This window comes from Phocoena phocoena, chromosome 10, assembly GCF_963924675.1.
Source record: "Phocoena phocoena chromosome 10, mPhoPho1.1, whole genome shotgun sequence".
Classification (NCBI taxonomy): domain Eukaryota; kingdom Metazoa; phylum Chordata; class Mammalia; order Artiodactyla; family Phocoenidae; genus Phocoena; species Phocoena phocoena.
The window spans coordinates 54,914,428-54,932,728 of NC_089228.1; the positions used below are offsets into that span (position 1 = coordinate 54,914,428).

The 18,301-nt window shown below is 39.2% G+C and overlaps 1 protein-coding gene across 1 annotated transcript in view; it reads right to left on the reverse strand.

Moving 5' to 3' along the window:
- The window catches only part of RBMS3 (RNA binding motif single stranded interacting protein 3), a 531,745-nt gene that overhangs the window by 207,665 nt on the left and 305,779 nt on the right, over positions 1–18,301 (reverse strand). The window contains exon 4 of the mRNA XM_065884879.1: positions 8,559–8,716. Coding sequence (XP_065740951.1) covers positions 8,559–8,716 — 158 coding nt within the window. The remainder of the gene's footprint in view (positions 1–8,558; positions 8,717–18,301) is intronic.

An 18,301-nucleotide genomic window follows, 5' to 3' on the forward strand; every position in this document is an offset into this window, starting at 1 on the left:
AGTTTCTGTTAATGAGGTGATTCAAGGTGAGACCCCTAGATAGCTTCAGAATAGGGCTGGTCACCAGAAAGACCAAAGAATTAGAGGGCTGGAGCTGTCAGGCCCACTCTTCAGTGTCTGGGGATGGGTGAGGCGCTGGAGATTTGAGTGCAACCACCAAGAGCCAATGATTTAATCAATGGCGCCTATATGATGAGACCTCCATTCAAACCACTGAACAACAGGGTTTGGAGAGCTGATGGGTAGGTGGGCACATTGATGTGCTGGGAGGGTGGGACACCTAGAGAAGGCAGAGAAGCTCTGAGCCATTCTCCCACCCCCTTCCTTACCCTATGCATCTCTTTCATTTGGCTGTTCCTGAGCTGTATCCTTTATGACATACAGGGAAATATTTAAGTGTTTTCCTGAGTTCTGTGGATAGTTCTCGTGAATTTTCAAGCCTGAGGGGTGTCAAGGGAACCCCTGAATTTGTAGTGGGTGGGGAAGAATTGTGGGTAGCCTGGTACCCCATTTGTGGTGGTGTCTGAAGTGGGGACACTCTTGTGGGACTTAGCCCTTGAACCTGTGCAGCCTGATAACAATTCTGAGTAGTTAGTGTTAAAACTGAAATGAATTGTTGGACACCCAGCTGGAGTCAGAGAACTGGATAATTAGTATGGAAAAATGACACATATTCAATGTCACAAAAGTCCACATATTTGGTGTCAGAAATGATGTCAGAAAAAAGACATCACGGCAAAGTTACTCTAGATTTGAGCAGTTGTTTTCTGTAAACAGAGCCAGTCTGCCATCATTCCAACCTACCTGTATCCATTGCCAGTCTGAAGGAGAAGGAGCGGGTGGTATTTATTGCTGACTTTGCACTGCTTTCTATTTCTACTTTTTAATAGTGGAGTCAAGAGGAAAGAAAATTAGTTCACTCATCCATGTGTGCTGATGTTTTCTGCTTAGCCCTCCCCCATACGCCTTCTCTGCTCTGCTCTATGCCCCAAAGAAGTGACCCTTCCATGGACTGTATCACCTTTGCTCTGTTACTTGATGGTTTTTATTGGTGTCACCACTGGAGGCCTGGTGGAAACAGAGAGAGATCTGGCTGGTCCTCCTCATTCTCTCTGCTTTGGCACCACGTCTGTCTGGCAAGGGTTACATCCCTCCCTGTCTACAGCGCCTCTAGGTGGCCCCTCCTCCAAGGCTCTGGGTCTCACTGGGCTCTGGGCACATGGCTTCACCTGCTGTCTGCTCTCAGGGGTAAAGGCTTCCTTCTGTGGCTCATCTCTGGGTATCTCAGCATCCCTTCATCCGTCCCCTTAACTCTGCCCACACTTCTGTAAATACTCCTCCATGCTAGCCTCTTCAGTTGGATCATTTGTGGTGAAACTATGTTTCTAGCCAGCACTTTGACGGCTACATCATAAAAGTATCAATACCCAAGGAACAAAATGATCTCTGAGGCTGTGTATTTCAAGAAAAATGTAAGAAAAAATAAGTTTACTTACACTTAGTCTGGGAACTGCTTCTTTCAGACTACCTACCTACCCCCAGCGGACATCCTTGTCTGGATGCATCATAATCTAAATCTATCTTTTAACCATAGATTAATTGTGTTCAAAGAGAATTTGGTAAAGAAATGGAAAAACATTCAATTCAAAAATTAAAACTGAGATAAAGAAGGAATCAATAAGTATAATATGTTCAGGTATAGAAAAATCTCACCATTCATTGCAACTGGAACTCATTTGATCACTTTTAATCAGTCTCTTTGAGCTGTAGCCATATTTCATTCATTACTAGATATTACTATCTATTACATTTCTCTTCTTTTTTCTATAATATATCAACCTTGCCTTTTTTCTGTTTCCCAAATATGAGGAACTGGCCCCAGCTTAGCTCTCTTTCTCTCTTTTCCTCTGCTGGGACAGCTCCTTTCCCTCTCCAGGCCCACCAGGTAGTCTCATGCTGGTTTCTTCTTATCATGTGCATCTTAGGTTAAATGCAGTCTCCTCAGAGGGCTTTCCTGTCCTTTACCTCAGACCTCTCATTTTGTCACATTCTCTATAGCACCCCTATGCTTTATTTTGTTTTCATAGCACTTTAGTTATTTGATATTAATTGTTGATACTCATTATTTACTATTTTATGTTTGATGACATACTTACTGTGTCCCCAATCCAGTAGAATGCCAGTCAATTAAAGCAGATACTTGTGTGTGTGTGTGTGTGTGTGTGTGTGCACATCTCTAATTATCACATGTAGAATAATTACTGGCACATTACTAGTGCCCACATATTTACTGGGTGAACTGAATGAATGCATGGATGAATACATTTTACAGGACTTCCCTGGGCGCAGTGGTTAAGAATCTGCCTATCAATGCAGAGGACACGGGTTTGAGCCCTGGTCCGGGAAGATCCCACATGCCATGGAGCAACTAAGCCCGTGAGCCACAACTACTGAAGCCCGTGCGCCTAGAGGCCGTGCTCCGCAACAAGAGAAGTCACCACAACGAGAAGCCCGTGCACTGCAAGGAAGAGTAGCCCCTACTTGCCGTAACTAGAGAAAGCCTGCGCGCAGCAACAAAGACCCAATGCAGTCAAAAATAAATAAATAAATAAACAAACAAATAAGTAAATAAATAAAATCAAGATGTCAGTACTCTGTAATGACCTATATGGGAAAAGAATCTAAAAAGGAATAGATATATTTATATGTATAACTGATTCACATTGCTGTACATCTGAAACTAACACAACATTGTAAATCAACTATACTCCAATAAAAATTTTAAAAAATATATACATTTTACATATAAGGAAGGGAGGCTAAAAGAGTTTAAGTAACTATTCCAAGAACACAGATAGGAAGAACAGAACTAAGATGAAAACTAAGTTATTTCTGACCATAAAGCCATATTTATAACCACACGGATACAGATGGATGTTAGGTTGGTCCAATTCATAGAAAGCAGAGCATGTATGAAAGATATTAAATAAAAGAGGCTCACATGTGCCCTCCAAATGATATTTCGAAGTCTTTCTCTTTATTGGCGGGAAGCCAACAACCTACCTGAAATCCCCACAGCCTTCAGGGCCCAAGAGTCCCTGTCATGGTTTGTACTTAGGGCAAGCACAGGGTAAAGAGATCTTACAGACCCTGAGCACAGGGAATGGCCTCTATTTCCAATTGCAAGGTAACAAAGTTCTCCAATTTCAGTTTCACAAGGATAAATAATATTCAGAACTCTCCTCCCATCCCACGGAGGGCTGACTTTGGAATAACACCATTCCAATTTCAAAATAATAGAACAATAAACTATATGTTTTTTCTCCTTTTCTAAGTTTTTATAAAAGCATGTATACAGAAAGATTGAAGACCAGGGGATTTCAGAATAATAGATTATTCAATGCAATTTAATTCATTTGTTTGTTTGGTTGACAGGTTGGTTGGTTTGTTTGGGTTTTGAAAACCAGGGCTCCTAATACACGGAAAAGAAAGTAGAGTGATCTGCCTTCTCTAGCCATGACCATGACTTTCTGATGTTAAAAGACAGAAAGACAAACAGACAACATAAAGAAACGATGAAGATAAACACATAAAACAAGAATAAAGATAAAGAAGCTACAGGGTGGACCAGGGGTTTTCTCTTTAGTGGATCACATCTGCTGGCAATTGAGAGAGGAATTAAAATTACTAAAAGGAATAACAGTCCACCTTCTTTTCAATCTCAGCAAACACAGTTGTAACCTGTTTCTGTGCAAACACAGCTGTAGTTTGGTGGTTACTAATCACTAAGTTTATTTACATTTTAGAGATTTTCTTTGCTCACATTTGATTTCCTAGTTCCATGCATTTGAGACAGTAATGGCAAATGAATTGCCAAAACATCAAGGGAGAAATATTAACACAACATTTCTTAAAGATGGATTTAAGGTAGATATGAATCGAAACACATTCCAAACAATAAAATCACATTTAGATAGGCTTGATGGTCATTTTAAAGCATCATATAGTTGCCTACAAAGAAAGTATTGGCATTTGCCTTATAATTTTAAAATTTTCTATATTTTCTTTATGCTTATTCTGAATCTGAGTTCTCTTTCTATTTCGGGAGGTGGGAGAAGATAGGCAGCAAGAAATGTCAGGCAGTGGAAAGTAAAGAATAAAATTGTAACGATATTTAAAGTAATTAAAAGAAAATACAAAAATAATATTTTAATTAATTTTTAATAATCAGCCTGATATTTGTCTTCCTGTAACTGTGATTAATTTTTTTACTTAGTGAAAAGAAAGAAGCACTGAAATGATTTATTTGGAAAACTTGCCCATTTGGTAGGGAGTGGTAGAACACTGCCCAGATGTTAAAAGTCATTCAAACAAAACTCCATGAGAATCAAATTAAGAGTACTGAAGAGAGGTGAAAAAAACTACAGAATACAAAGGTCTCTGTGCTCAGCGGTCTCTCACGCCCTTTAGCTCACCAGGGGACAGTAAATGCATTGCTTAAAGAGGTTCTATGTTCCCAGATGTTGAAGCTGGAGTAATTGTGAACGCTTACCCTCATCCCTTCTCCACTTTGGGTCATTCTTTACCGGCCTCTCATAACACTCGTTCAATGTGATTTTTGTTAGACAAACGGTCTTATGTTTCTGGGAATGGGAAATGGATAACGTGAACATGCAGTCCTGTCCCTCCAGACTCAGGCTGATTTATGCTCTGATCCTCATGCTGGAAGGCAAGGTAGTCTGTTGGCATCCGCGAGCTCTGCAGTAGTGGGTCTGACTGTCAGCATTCCCACCATAAACTTTTGTTTTTCAGGGTTTATGACTTGGCTATAAAATGCTGCCTGCAGGGGGGTGGATCTTACAAAACTGTTTTATGTTACGAGAGGAAAAAAATAATAATAAAATAAAATGAAAGTCTGTAATTTCAGACACCATCTAGTGCTTCTGGAACGTTAAAAAGCCTGTAATTGTGCTGTCTCTGCACCCTACTGGCATTCAAATCAATGCTTTGAAGTTCAGTGGTTTAAATATAAAACGAAGATACCACCTTTACTTTGAAGAGGTGATTTTCAAAGAAGATGAATATAGCTTACAAGTAAAATAATAATGGAGGTTTTCTTTTGAGTCAAAGGAATTTCAGGATCTCTTGCACATGAACCAAGAACCACACCGGGGATTTTGTCCCAAGATGGCAGTGCAGAAAGACCCTGAGCTCACCTCCTCTCACGAGCACACCAAAATTACAACTATTTACAGAACAACTATCAATGAAAAAGACTAACTTAACAGAAAAGATCTTCCACAACTAAAGATATATCATTATTTGTTTGATTATAGCCCTTGTGATCTTGAGAACATGGGCTTATGTTCACCTATACCCGAACCTATAAGTGGGTTCTCCTGCTTATCTTCTGTGAGATATTGTACAGGATTTTAAACTTCTTTTGCCTTCATTTTTTCTATAATTGTAAAATGTGAATATAATAATATAACAAAAACAATAATAATTAACTCAAAAAGCCAAAAAGAAAAAAAAAGGAGGAACCACAATGAGACAGGTAGGAGGGGCAGAGTCATGGTATAGTCAAGACCTGTGCCCCCCCACCACCAACCCCAGTGTGTGAATCACTAAGGGGAGGATAATTACAACTGTAGAGGTTCTCCCCAAGGAGCAAGGGGTCTGAAACCCACATCAGACTCCCCAGGCTGGAGGTCCTACACTGGGAAGACGAGCCCCTAGAACGTTTGGCTTTGAAGGCCAGTGGGGCTTACTTTCAGGAGACCCAGAGGGCTGTCGGAAATAGAGACTCTACTCTTAAAGGAGGCACACAAAATTTCACACACTCCGTGAACGAGGGCAGAAGCAGTAATTTGAAAGAAGCCTGAGTCAGACCCACCTGCTAATCTTGGAGAGTCTCCTGGAGAGACAGGAGGCAACTGGGACTCCCCCTGGGGACAGAGATGCTGGCAGCCGTCATTTCTGGGAGCTCGTTCTGCCATAATAACACTGGTGCCGGAAAGTGCCATCGTGGAATCCTCCCTCTAGTTTATTAGCCTCAGGACCCAGCTCCATCCCCACCCACCAGTCTGTTGGCACCAGTACTGGGACAGGCAAGAATGTGGAGAAAAGGGAACTCTTGTACACTATTGTGGGCATATAAATTAGTGCAGCCACTGTGGAAAAGAGAATGGAGAGTCCTCAAAAAACTAAAAAGAGAAATACCATGTGTTTTAGCAATTCCACTAGTGTATATATCAGAAGAAAACGAAAACATTAATTCAAAAAGATACATGCACCCCAATGTTCATAGCAGCATTGTTTACAATAGCCAAGACATGGAAACAACCTATGTGTCTATCAACAGATGAATGAATAAAGAAGTTGTGTATATATGTTGTTTTTTTTATATTACATTCATTAATTTTTTTTTTTGTTTTGTTTTTGTTTTTTTTGCAGTACGCAGGCCCTCTCACTGTTGTGGCCTCTCCTGTTGCGGAGCACAGGCTCCGGACGTGCAGGCTCAGTGGCCATGGCTCACGGGCCCAACCGCTCCGCGGCATGTGGGATCTTCCTGGACCGGGGCACGAACCCGTGTCCCCTGCATTGGCAGGCGGACTCTCAACCACTGCGCCACCAGGGAAGCCCACATTCATTAATTTTTTTATTGAAGTATAGTTGATTTACAATGTTGTACCAATCTCTGCTGTAGAGCAAAGTGACTCAGTTTTACATATATATATTGATACATTCTTTTTTTTAATATTCTTTTCCATTATGGTTTATCCCAGGAGATTGGATTATAAATTGTGTGTATATATAATGGGTGGATCCTAATCGAATCTGACTGACGCCCTTTTAAGAAGAGATTAGGAGCAAACACAAAGGGCAGACCATGTGAAGATATGGGAAAAGAAGGCCATCTACAAGACACAGAGAGGACACCAAACCTACTGCCACCTTGATCTTGGACTTCTAGCCTCTAGAATTGGGAGAAAATAAATGTCTGTTGTTTAAAGCCACCCAGTCTGTTGAATTCTGTTATGGTAGCCTGAGCAAACTAATATATCCATACTTTGTACCAAAAATCTTTTGTTTAAAAAACAAAGAACAAAACATAGATCTTCTTAGAAAATGTGTTCTCTTGATGAATCTGAAACATGTTCCTTTCTCAGCAGGAGCATAAATGAAGGAGAAACTAATTTGTTAGAGAGGTTTTGCGGGGCAGGAGGTGGGTGCTGAGCCAAAGGTGTGTGCACGCAGTGTGAAGTGGAGCATGACAGGCATTTAGTGCCTTCTGCACTGGCTAGGCCTCCAATAGCCGGCTGTACAGTCTCCAAGAATGAGTAAGTTGGACAATTTCAGAGACCCAGGTGTTGCAATTAGCTCTGCCTTGACCATGACAATCAACAGTTAACAATGTTCTGAAAACTTGAATGCCTCATGCATGCATTCAAGTCTGGGAGATGTTTTTCATTCTGCTGACTTCTCTTCAAATCTTCAGACCTGTATCCTGCATATGTCTCCCGGTCTAGTATGTGTAGAACATTGTGGGGAATAAGAAGAATTTTAAGACATGGTCCATGACCTCAAGGAAGTCAAGTTAGAGATCAGTTGATCAATGCATTTTCATATCTTTCCAAGTGGGTTCACGGAGGTTGGTTTGGGATGGTTTTTCCAATGATGGCAGGGTTCCCCATAGGGGGAAACACCTGCCTGCAAGGGGCTGCCTTCCAGATGACATTAACATCCATCCATTCATTCATGTTGAGTCCGCTCAAGACCTCAAGACGCATAAACACACCCAACCGTGGAGACACAGCTTTTCCTTTTCTTCTTTGTTATTGAGCAGTTTCGGTTTCCCTGTAGTTTCCTTAACTTTGTTTCTTCATGAAAGCACAGCAGGTACCACCATTTTAACTCCATTCCTGGCTGAGATCCTCTTTTGTAAACATTCTCTTAAAGTTAAAAAGAAAACTACTCATCTTTTTCCAACAATGAGAAAAGTGCAATTTGTTCTTTTCTGTTTTGTTTAAAACATCAAAAACACACAGTCAGGGCCTCTTAAATGCAAATGCCCTCTTCACCTCCCCTTAAATTTCTGAGTTCCTTGAGACTACCCAACAGTTCCTGTTTCTCGAAATCTTTCCTCTCTTCTCTCTTCCCCTGACTGAGAAATTCTACCATCTTGCTCTTTAGAAATCAATGCTGAAACATGTGGATGCTTTGTTCACCCCATGGGGTCTTTAGCTCTGGGGTGCTGGGCATTTATTATCCCTAGTAGAAACTGACGGCATCTGATTTTGTTGATCTACAGGCATAGAGAGGACTGGGAAGGGGTTATGCATACCATTATGACTTGAGACAGATATAAACATTCTATGTACAGATTTCAGCAAGAACAACATATTTCTAGTTACATTGGAATTCTCTGACTCAAAGCAAAGATACACTCAGTTTGATAAGCTACTTTTCTTTGAATATTCTATATTCCAGCACTCTTGTAAGTGCTAGAAAGGGATGGAATTAAAGGGAATACAAGGAAAGAGCAGGTGTTTTACCTGGCAAAGCCAACGCCTCTGCTGACTCCATTAGCATCTCTTAGTATCCTTGTGGAAATGACATGTCCAAATGGTTTCAGCATAGTCTCAAGCTCCTGTTCATCCATAGAAATGGGGAGATTTGAGATATATAGGTTTGTTGGGTCTTGCTCTTGTTGCTAAGGGAAAAAAGAAACACATGCAGTAAGTTCTGAATATTGAGAAACATTGCAGAAATTTATACATTTTGCTTACCCTGCCATCTAGATTCCAATCTCTAGCATGCTCTTGGAAGTTCTTTCAGTAAGGGTGGTATTTCTTTTCACTGAATTCCTTCTTGCCAGAATGCTTCTCATAGAAGCAATGTCATCAGTGAAAATCAAACTTTCTGTCTAACCTTCCTTAGAAAAGTCTAATAAACTTTTATTGCAGTTGAACTAAGGTAGGTATGTATATTCTATGACCATAACTAGTGGTTCTATTACCACTCTAACTACTGTCACCACTAGTTACTAATGTTGCATTTAGTGAGTGTTCATAACATGCTAGGCATTGCTTTAAACACTTGATATACATTATTTCATTCAATATTTCCAGTACATATAATTGTTACTACTTTACAGTGGACAAAATTGATCCCTAACTTGGTCTAAGTTATACAGCTCTTAAGTGTCAAAGTCAGGGCTAAAACCTGGGGGTATCACCAAAGTCCATGGGCTTCCCTGTCTTTCTATAGTGCCTTCCACTGCACCAATGGGGAGAAAAGAAGTGTCCTAGGACAGCATTTATCATCAGCCTCAGCATCAATGGGGAACTTTCTAGAAATGCAAATTCTTAGGCCCCACCTTGGAATCAGAAACTTGAGAGTGGGCCAAGTGATCTGTGTTTTGACAAGCCCTCCAGGTGAGTATGATGACCGCTCAAGTTTGGCAATCACTTCCATAGACCACAGTTAAATATTTATATGTGAATGAGATTATGAAGCAGTAGTGCTTAAATAAGCTTTGCTTAATAGAATGGGAAATCAAACAACAACTGCTAGCATTATTTCTAAGTGTGTGAATATCTTCTATTTCACACAATGAATTAATAAGTTGGAACTTAGTTGTACGCATGTCTCAAAGCACAGACAAAAGCCTGACATGATTGATCATTAATATCAAAATAGATCCCATATTTAAATGAACTATTATATTTTAACAAACACAACAACTTTAACTTCAAGAAGAAACATGATTAAATTGGAAAAAGCAACTCTGAAGTCTATAGGAAATGACATTATATAATAGTAAAATATCTTTTGTGCAGAGATGATATATACTGTAGCAAATTTGAGGTTTTAAGCAAAACGAAAAATACAATAAACAAAATTCCAAATATTATTACAGATCAAGAAATAGTTTTGGCATGAAACTAAGCTCCATTACTTTTAATAACTCTAAATATTCAGACAGGCCATAATATTTTTATTAAGCTTTGAGATGAATAAGATCTATTATTAGGTTCTTTTTGAAACATAGTTTAGTTTTCAAACTTTTTGATCACCATGAAAAACAGTGCAAATAAACAGGTAATCAATCAGGAAAAGATAACAGCTTTAGTATTTGGGAATAGTGTATATGTAGAAACTGTACAACTGTAGTCTCTCTCTCTCTCTCTCTCTCTCTCACACACACACACACACACACACACACACACACACACACACACACATCCTGCTAATTAATGGCATGATCCTAGAGAGAAAACAGAGATGATATTATTTTTTTCCTAAGTGGACATGATCCCCCGCCCAAATGCTGGGGTGATGAAAAAAGAAAAAAAAACCTAAAAGAAAAAAAAAAGTGGTGTTTCAGATACATAATAACAAACCTATGTATATATGACTTTTGACTTTATATTATTTTACTACTCATCCTTTAATTTTAATCTTCACATCATCATTCCAAAGGTAGCTAGGCAAATATCATCATACTTATTGGATAATGAGGAAATGGAGGCATGAAAAATTCATCATCTCACCCGAGGACAATCCAATAATTAGTGACAGGGTTCAAATTAAATTTAGTCAGATTTTCTATCTTCCATCTCAGTGTATTTTTCCAGTAGGCCAAAGTTTCCAAAGTTTCAATCATTCACATATCATCTTAGAAAATTTGCCAGCCATGTACTATAAGTTTATTTACTTAAAAGGTTTCTTTTGCATTAATTAATTTTTATTTATTTTGGCTATGTTGGGTCTTTGTTGCTGCATGCAGGTTTTCTCTAGTTGCAGCGAGTGGGGGCTACTCTTCGTTGTGGTGTATGGGCTTCTCAACGTGGTGGCTTCTCTTGTTGCGGAGCATGGGCTGTAGGTGGGCGGGCTTCAGTAGTTGTGGTGTGTGGGCTCTAGAGCACAGGATCAGTAGTTCTGCTGAGTACATGGGCTTAGTTGCTCCATGGCATGTGGGGTCTTCCCGGACCAGTGATCTAACTGTGTCCCCTGCACTGGCAGGCGGATTTTTAACCACTGTGCCACCAGGGAAGTCCTCAAAAGTTTTCTTTAAATCAAAATATCTTTGGGCCTAAGTAAATCCATTGAAAAAGATAACAGTATGTTGCTACCATAGCTAAAAAGCCAGTATCACTTGGCATAAGTAGGTTACTATCAAAATTGGCAACAAATTCACATGATTAAATTATATTAGATACTGTTTGTTCACAGAAGATTGTGACCCTGGTGGTTGACTCTCTCTTAGTAACAAATGAGATTCGTAATTAAGAGAGGTATTAAGGGGCTTCCCTGGTGGCGCAGTGGTTGGGAGTTCGCCTGCCGATGCAGGGGACGCGGGTTCGTGCCCCGGTCCGGGAAGATCCCGCATGCCGCGGAGCGGCTGGGCCCGTGAGCCATGGCTGCTGAGCCTGCGCGTCCGGAGCCTGTGCTCCGCAACGGGAGAGGCCACAACAGTGAGAGGCCCACGTACCGCAAAAAAAAAAAAAAAAAAAAAAAAAAAAGAGAGGTATTAAGCACACTAGGACCAGACAGAGTCTTTTTCCTGTGAAGAATCAGAATTGAGAAAGAGTTGAGAGAAGAAAAACTTTCCTATGATGTGATTTCTGGAGCTTATACCCTAGATCAACTCAAGTTCCCGTGGGAGTTCCTGCTTAACCCAGAGAGTGGGCTGCAGAACATGGCAGTCCCATGAATGGGTTGGCATTTGCCCAACATTCTGTATACCTTCATCCTTAATGAGGCTAAACAACCATAAGCAACTAATCCCACTAGTGAAGCATAGTGTACAGATCTAAGTAGCAGTACACCAGTGTATCCTGATTCAAATCCATTTCCAAATTCCGCAAGTATAGGATGCACTGCAACTGCTCAAAATGGTGTGTAATTAACATACGGAGCTTAATACACAAGAGATTGCCCGGTAGCTATTTTCTGAATCCAAATTCAAACAGCAAGGCCAACTCCTTAATCTGTATTCACAGAGACAGTACAGAATTGGAGAGTGTCATTCCTTAGTTTGTATTTACAGGAAGAATACAGCATTTGGGCAGTGTTATTCATTAAGTAATTCTCTCCTTTGAAATACAATATAAGTCTTGAACATATTCGTTGATGACAACAGAATTTAACTTCTGCATAGAATGAACTTTAAAATAATATATGCATTTATATTTTTATTTTCAGTTTTATATTTATGTACCACATTTATGTAAATAGATGGGCTCTTTCAAAAGGTTCTTTGGCACTATGAACCTAAAAGAATGTGCCTTTTAAATCTGCAGAAAAATAACTCATGTGATACCTGCAATCTAGAATCTTTTTGAAATCTTTTTGTTTTTTAACTTAAATTTTCATGATCATTTAGCTCCAGAATGGACCTAAAGGAGCATCTTGTCCAATCTGATATTTAACAGATGGGAAAAACAAAAACGAAAACAAGCTAAAATAGTGCTTATGACTTACTCAAGGCCACTCAGCTAAATAGTAACAGGCTAGAGATAGAACCCATATCCTTTCATACCTGATCCAATGTTCTTCCCAGTTCTTAACACTGCCTTTCCTCCTAAACATCAATGAATAACAGATGGCAAATTGTGGTTCAAAGGAATATTTGCACATACAAGAATAAATATCTCTGAATCCCTTATTTTATTCACTTTTGCTTATTCATGAAGTAGCTTTAGTTACAGAGGTAAGGCTACAAAAAAAAAGGATTCCTAGCCTTAGTCAGCATTTCACACATCATCAACTGAGTGAATACTCTGCAGTGTATGCTAGTCTGTAAAAGTATATGACTACAATTCATACATCTATTACATTTAATTGACCATCTCACCATAAGTAACTCCTCCATTTTGCTCTGTTTCTGTATCTTTTCATCTGTATGGGGATTTCTTGATCTACTATTTAGTTTTGTCAAAAGATTGTGAAAAAATTAGAATGGTACCCTCTCCATCGTTAATGGGAGCAGAGACCTTGTCATTTTACGTAAGAATATAAAAATTCTTTTTCCTGAAATGACTTCATTTTTCTCAGATTTTTAGTGTTAGGTTTATTGGTACTCATTTGCTTTATTACAGTTGAAGACAATGTCAGAACATTTCAAGGAAGCTTAGCAAATGAATACAAATGGAGGGCAAAATTATTGCTCATATATAGATCAAAGGTTATGTCTGGGGCTGTGTTTTTTGGATACACATTATGACTATTATATATACATGATTCTGGAAAAGGTAACTACCTTTGAAGAAGATTTCAACACTCAATCTGACAACACTCATGCTTGATGAAATTATATTTAAATATTCAGGAAGTAGTTATTGGCATTAGGAATTTTAGAGCAATGTTTCTCAAGCCACCTGTGGTGGGGACCATTTTTATTTCCAATCTGTCACAAACCAACATTTGCAAAATATTTACATTTTTCAAAGTTAATAGAAAAAATTAAGAGACATACAAAATGCAAGTTGCAAGTTTTTATTACTACATTAAACAAACCAAAATTACATTTGGATTAAATGTCATGCTAATGTGAACTTGTTATAAAAGGTTTTAAATGCTTACTCTCTATTTCTGTATGTATTTCCTTGTGAACAAGTACCATTTGGTGGACCAAATTTTAACACTGTTTTAGGGGACTAGTTCCTATTTTTTTCCACGATAATATATTACACTATGGGTCTTTCTAAGTTATTAGTTTTTGCCTACTTTACATACTATCAAGTTTTTACTAAATCACAAAATTATGTGTAATCAATTTACAGTCACTTTTAACTGTTAGGTGGACAAAGCTGTCTCAAGATGAATTGTCCTGAGCAGTGGTGACAAAATATCCTGAAATATCCTGAAGATGTTTGTAACAACTCTAAAGCAACCTCGTGACTGTAATACTTTAAAAACAAATTGAAGGGGATGTTCATATAGACTGAAGATAATAATATTTCCTTACATGCAGCAGAGTTTTACAGCACTTAAGGTGTTTCAGGGACATTTATTTTATTTTGTATGGCCCTTTATAATAACTCTAGGCAGTAGATAGGGCAAGAGCTATAAACCCCCCTCTACCAATGAGAAGATTGGTTCTAAGATCTTAAGAGGGATACAAAAATCCCATGGCAAGTAAGTGAATAAATGACATCAGAAGTGATATTTTTTGACTCTTGACCCTTTCTACTACAATACGCCAACTCTGGGGATTGCCTATAAATACTGCCAGTCCATGGATATCACCAGTAGAAAGAAAAATCAATGGGGAGACAAAAGCACAATTGTTTTTTAATGGGATAGCCTATTTTAAATGCTGTAGCAATTTAAAAATTAATAATAAAAAAATAAAAAATAATAAACAATAATAAAAATGAAATGTTTTACTTCTCCCCCAAAACAGAAGCAGGGAGTTGGAGCCTCCTGCATTAAGAAGCTACCCTAAAGGCATGGGAGGTTTTAGAATTAGTTGAACACTAACTTTGTACACAGATGCTCTTACTCTTCTAGTAACATCAACACACACCCCTTACTGGTTGTTTCTCTGGAGAACCCTAACTAATACAGTGTGTTAATTTTTTTCAAATCTGTTTTGCCATAAATATATAAGGGCATATGCTCAGCTCTGACCTTCACAGTTGGACCTCTGTGTTCCCTAGCTACAAAGTCACGGCCTTGGACCGGGTAAAGAGGGAGAGCCAGAGCCTTCCCTTATGATGGGGGCTCTAGAAGCATTCATTTGAGGTAATACATTAGAGGGAAAATAAAGAAAGACTGCCAAGAGGTAGGCTTTCACCCCTAAATGGTGCCCAACAAGTGTGTCCTCTGTCTTACTGGCTAAGCAATGAAGGGGGTGTCCTCTGTTTTCAACTGTCTTCTCCCTCCGCTAAAAGCAAGAAGGTGATTTCTCTTCCCCTGATTTCACATACTGATGGAGTCAGAGGAGAGCCTCTACCAGTTTTTCCTCCCACGGCACCAATAAGAACAATTTCCCTAAAATAATAACCAATAAGAACAACTTCCCTAAGGAACACATGTTTTAAAAGAAGGATTTCATTGTTTCAGACTCCATGTAAGCACAGCATTGGCAACTGGCATTCTCATCCCCAAGTTTAATCAGGGAGGGTGCGGTTAATTCTGTATAACATACTCAGCAAAGAAAGAGAAACTGTTTCTAGTGCTCAGGACAACCTGAACACTGGGTTGTGTATGTTATTCTTTAAGGCAGGGCTGGCTTAAAGCAGCCCTTGGGTTGAGATGAGCAGTGAAGTGTTATGAGCCCCTTGAGTCTCCATGACTGAATTAGAGTTACCTGTGGTCCTGGGCCAGGTGGCCAGGTGGGATCCTGGCTCTCCTTGACTTCTCCCTCCATATGACCTCATGAGCTCAGCCCAGTATCACCTGATGGGATGGTTTCTCCTGTGAGAAAATGCTAAATTAACATTTTACAATATTGAGATCTCTCTATAGTTTTATCGTAATGTACTGCTATATCACAAAGACATATGGTTTTGTACTCAGGGTCCTGATGGTCAAAAGTGTGAACAGGAAACAAAACTATAGAGAAACAAACTCAATATTGTAAACAAATCTCATCCCCTTTCCTCAGTCTCATTCACCTCTCTGAAGGGGGTCACCCTGCCATGAGCTCTGGGATACAAAGTTGTCACTTGGTTCGTTGACAATGACCGTAATTCTCCCTCAAACAACTGGAATTCTGGAAACGGCATGAACATGGCCATACATTTGCTATGGCACCCTATTAACTTCTTCTGGAATAATCATCACAACACATACAAAGACAGAACAGATGCAAACCATTTCCGTGTCTTCTGCCCAGAATATGACAGCATAGACTTGCCGAGGCTCACAGGCATATTGGGAACACACACAAATGTGTCACTGAGCGAGGTATAAAGATATTAGGGACAAAGAATTCCACTCAAGGGCAACCATTCCCATTGTGTTCTATGTCAATGATACCCCAGAGCCCAGCACCAATGGTAACTCCTGGAGTTGTGCAATAGAACTTGGGTGGCAAACACTATGTCCCTTGGGAGTAGGACAGCCTGATAAAATACAGGACATCCTGTTAAATTTGAATCTCTGTGTGAAACCACAAGAAATTTTTTAGTATAAGTGTAATAGCGAAGAACAAATCAGACTCCATATTGGATCTGTTTCTTTTACTTTGACCTTTGTATGCTATTGCTTTTGCTACAAGTTAAAAATGTTACCTGTAGCCTGATATATACGGGATAGTCCATTCTTAAGGTTCTGGCCTTTAAAGTTATAATACTTTCCATTCATACAGAGATAAAAAGTTGCAGAACAGAGAATTACCTTTGTTTTACTGGAGGTTTACAGGAATATCATGACCAGATCAACTTTAATAGCAGCAAGAGCAAAAGATTCCGGCACCAAGAGGTTTGCAACAACCAACCACACCCTCTCCCCTTTTAGTATAAAAGAAGCCTGAACTCTAACTCAGGGATGGTTTTTTGGACACAAGTGCACCGTCTTCTCAGTCCTCTGACTTTCCAAATAAAGTCACTATTCTCTGCTCCAACAACTCATCTCGATTTATTGGCCTGTCCTGAGGTGAGCAGTACAAGCTTGGACTTGGTAACATAAGTATGTCCCAAATATTGCACGGGACATAGTCGTACTAAAATATTCATTGCTACATAGGATTAATATTATTATCAAGTCATATAACTTACTTGTTGTTATATAGGACTCATTATTAGCACTGTATGGCACAATATTACCTAATATTTATTTTAAGCTTACTGTGTGCCACACACAAGGCTTTAAAATTATTTAAATTCATTATGGGTCTATTCCTTAAAACAGCCCTTGAGATAGATATGGTTAATGTCCTTATTTTACATGTGACAAAGCTGAGGTTATAAGAAGATATGCAATCGTCCGAGGTCACACAGCTGTTAAATCCAATGAGAATTCAAATCCCGATCTATTTGATTCGGAGACCTGAGATTTCAACGTAACACAGTGTGTTTAATGGCTGGCTCACAACGTTTTCTGATAGATCAACGGGAAGGAGCCAGCAGTGGCTGGATTCCTACAGGTGTTCAGCGTGTAAACCTACTTGGAAGCACAATTCACCTTTCAAAGAATGGAAATCCCTTCATCCTACTGAGGGAATGAGTTCACAAAAGACCCAAAGTTAAGTTTTGTTTTCAAGGCTGGCACAAGAAAAATTTCTCAAGTTGCTAAGAAAAACACACCTGGCTAGTTTTCCTCTAACCTCTATTACATATGGATACATTGAAAACGTATATGCTGCATATACAGAAAGTGAAAAATTACAGCTTTATACATGAAGTTGCATTGCTGTTTTGCTTAAACCCACTTTTATTCCTAAATTGTCCAATGTCAATTTCACAGGAAACTGGCTTTGTAAAGCCATGTATATTTCACGTGGAATAGGGAAAGAGGACACAGTCAGCTCTACACCAGCAACATTTTTTAGAAAACAAATTCAGCTATACATTTAAATCCTGTCAGTCTAAGTGAAGGATGGCATATCCTAGGCTTATTTAATCCTAGCCTTTCTGAAAAGAGCTGGAAAAGGCTGCAGAACATGTGGTGGCCTACAATCCTTAACATTAGCTTGGAGAAAATGTATGTGTGTGTGTGTTTGTGCATGTGTGTTTGATTACCACCATGAAAACTGATCTATCAATGCAGGAATGAAGCAGGTGGGAGAAGGAAGCCAACTGGGTGCTACCAGTTTGCTTCACTTCTTGCATTTCTGGTATTAACATCATGACCTTGGTAGAGAAATAGCAAACAAGAGGTGCACAGTAGGTTGTAGATGTTCAAATGAGATAAACCACTTTACCTTTGAAAAGCATAACTTCCATCATCAATGCCAGCTTTTATTTGGCATATATATTAATTGCGATTTTCTTAAAACTCACCAGTAGGAAAGAGATGAGTTTTATTCTTAACGTGACTCAACATCGAGTTAAATTATGTCACCAGGACTTCCTGGAAGACAGATGAGAAAAGCATGCATGCATCTCCATTTTCCCCCAGTTCTGTTTACAGGAGTCCTGGGCTCTTTGCCAGCACACCTGAGCAACTGGAGGCCCACAGGGTCACAATAGGGATCCCAGTCAAAGCCACTTGTGGATTTACATATCTTGACTCAAGCTACTTTACTAAATGGATCATCCTCTTATTTTTTATACTACTGACCATTCATTCACTCACTCATCAAACATTTAATCCTCTAGTATATACCAGCCACTGAGCTAAA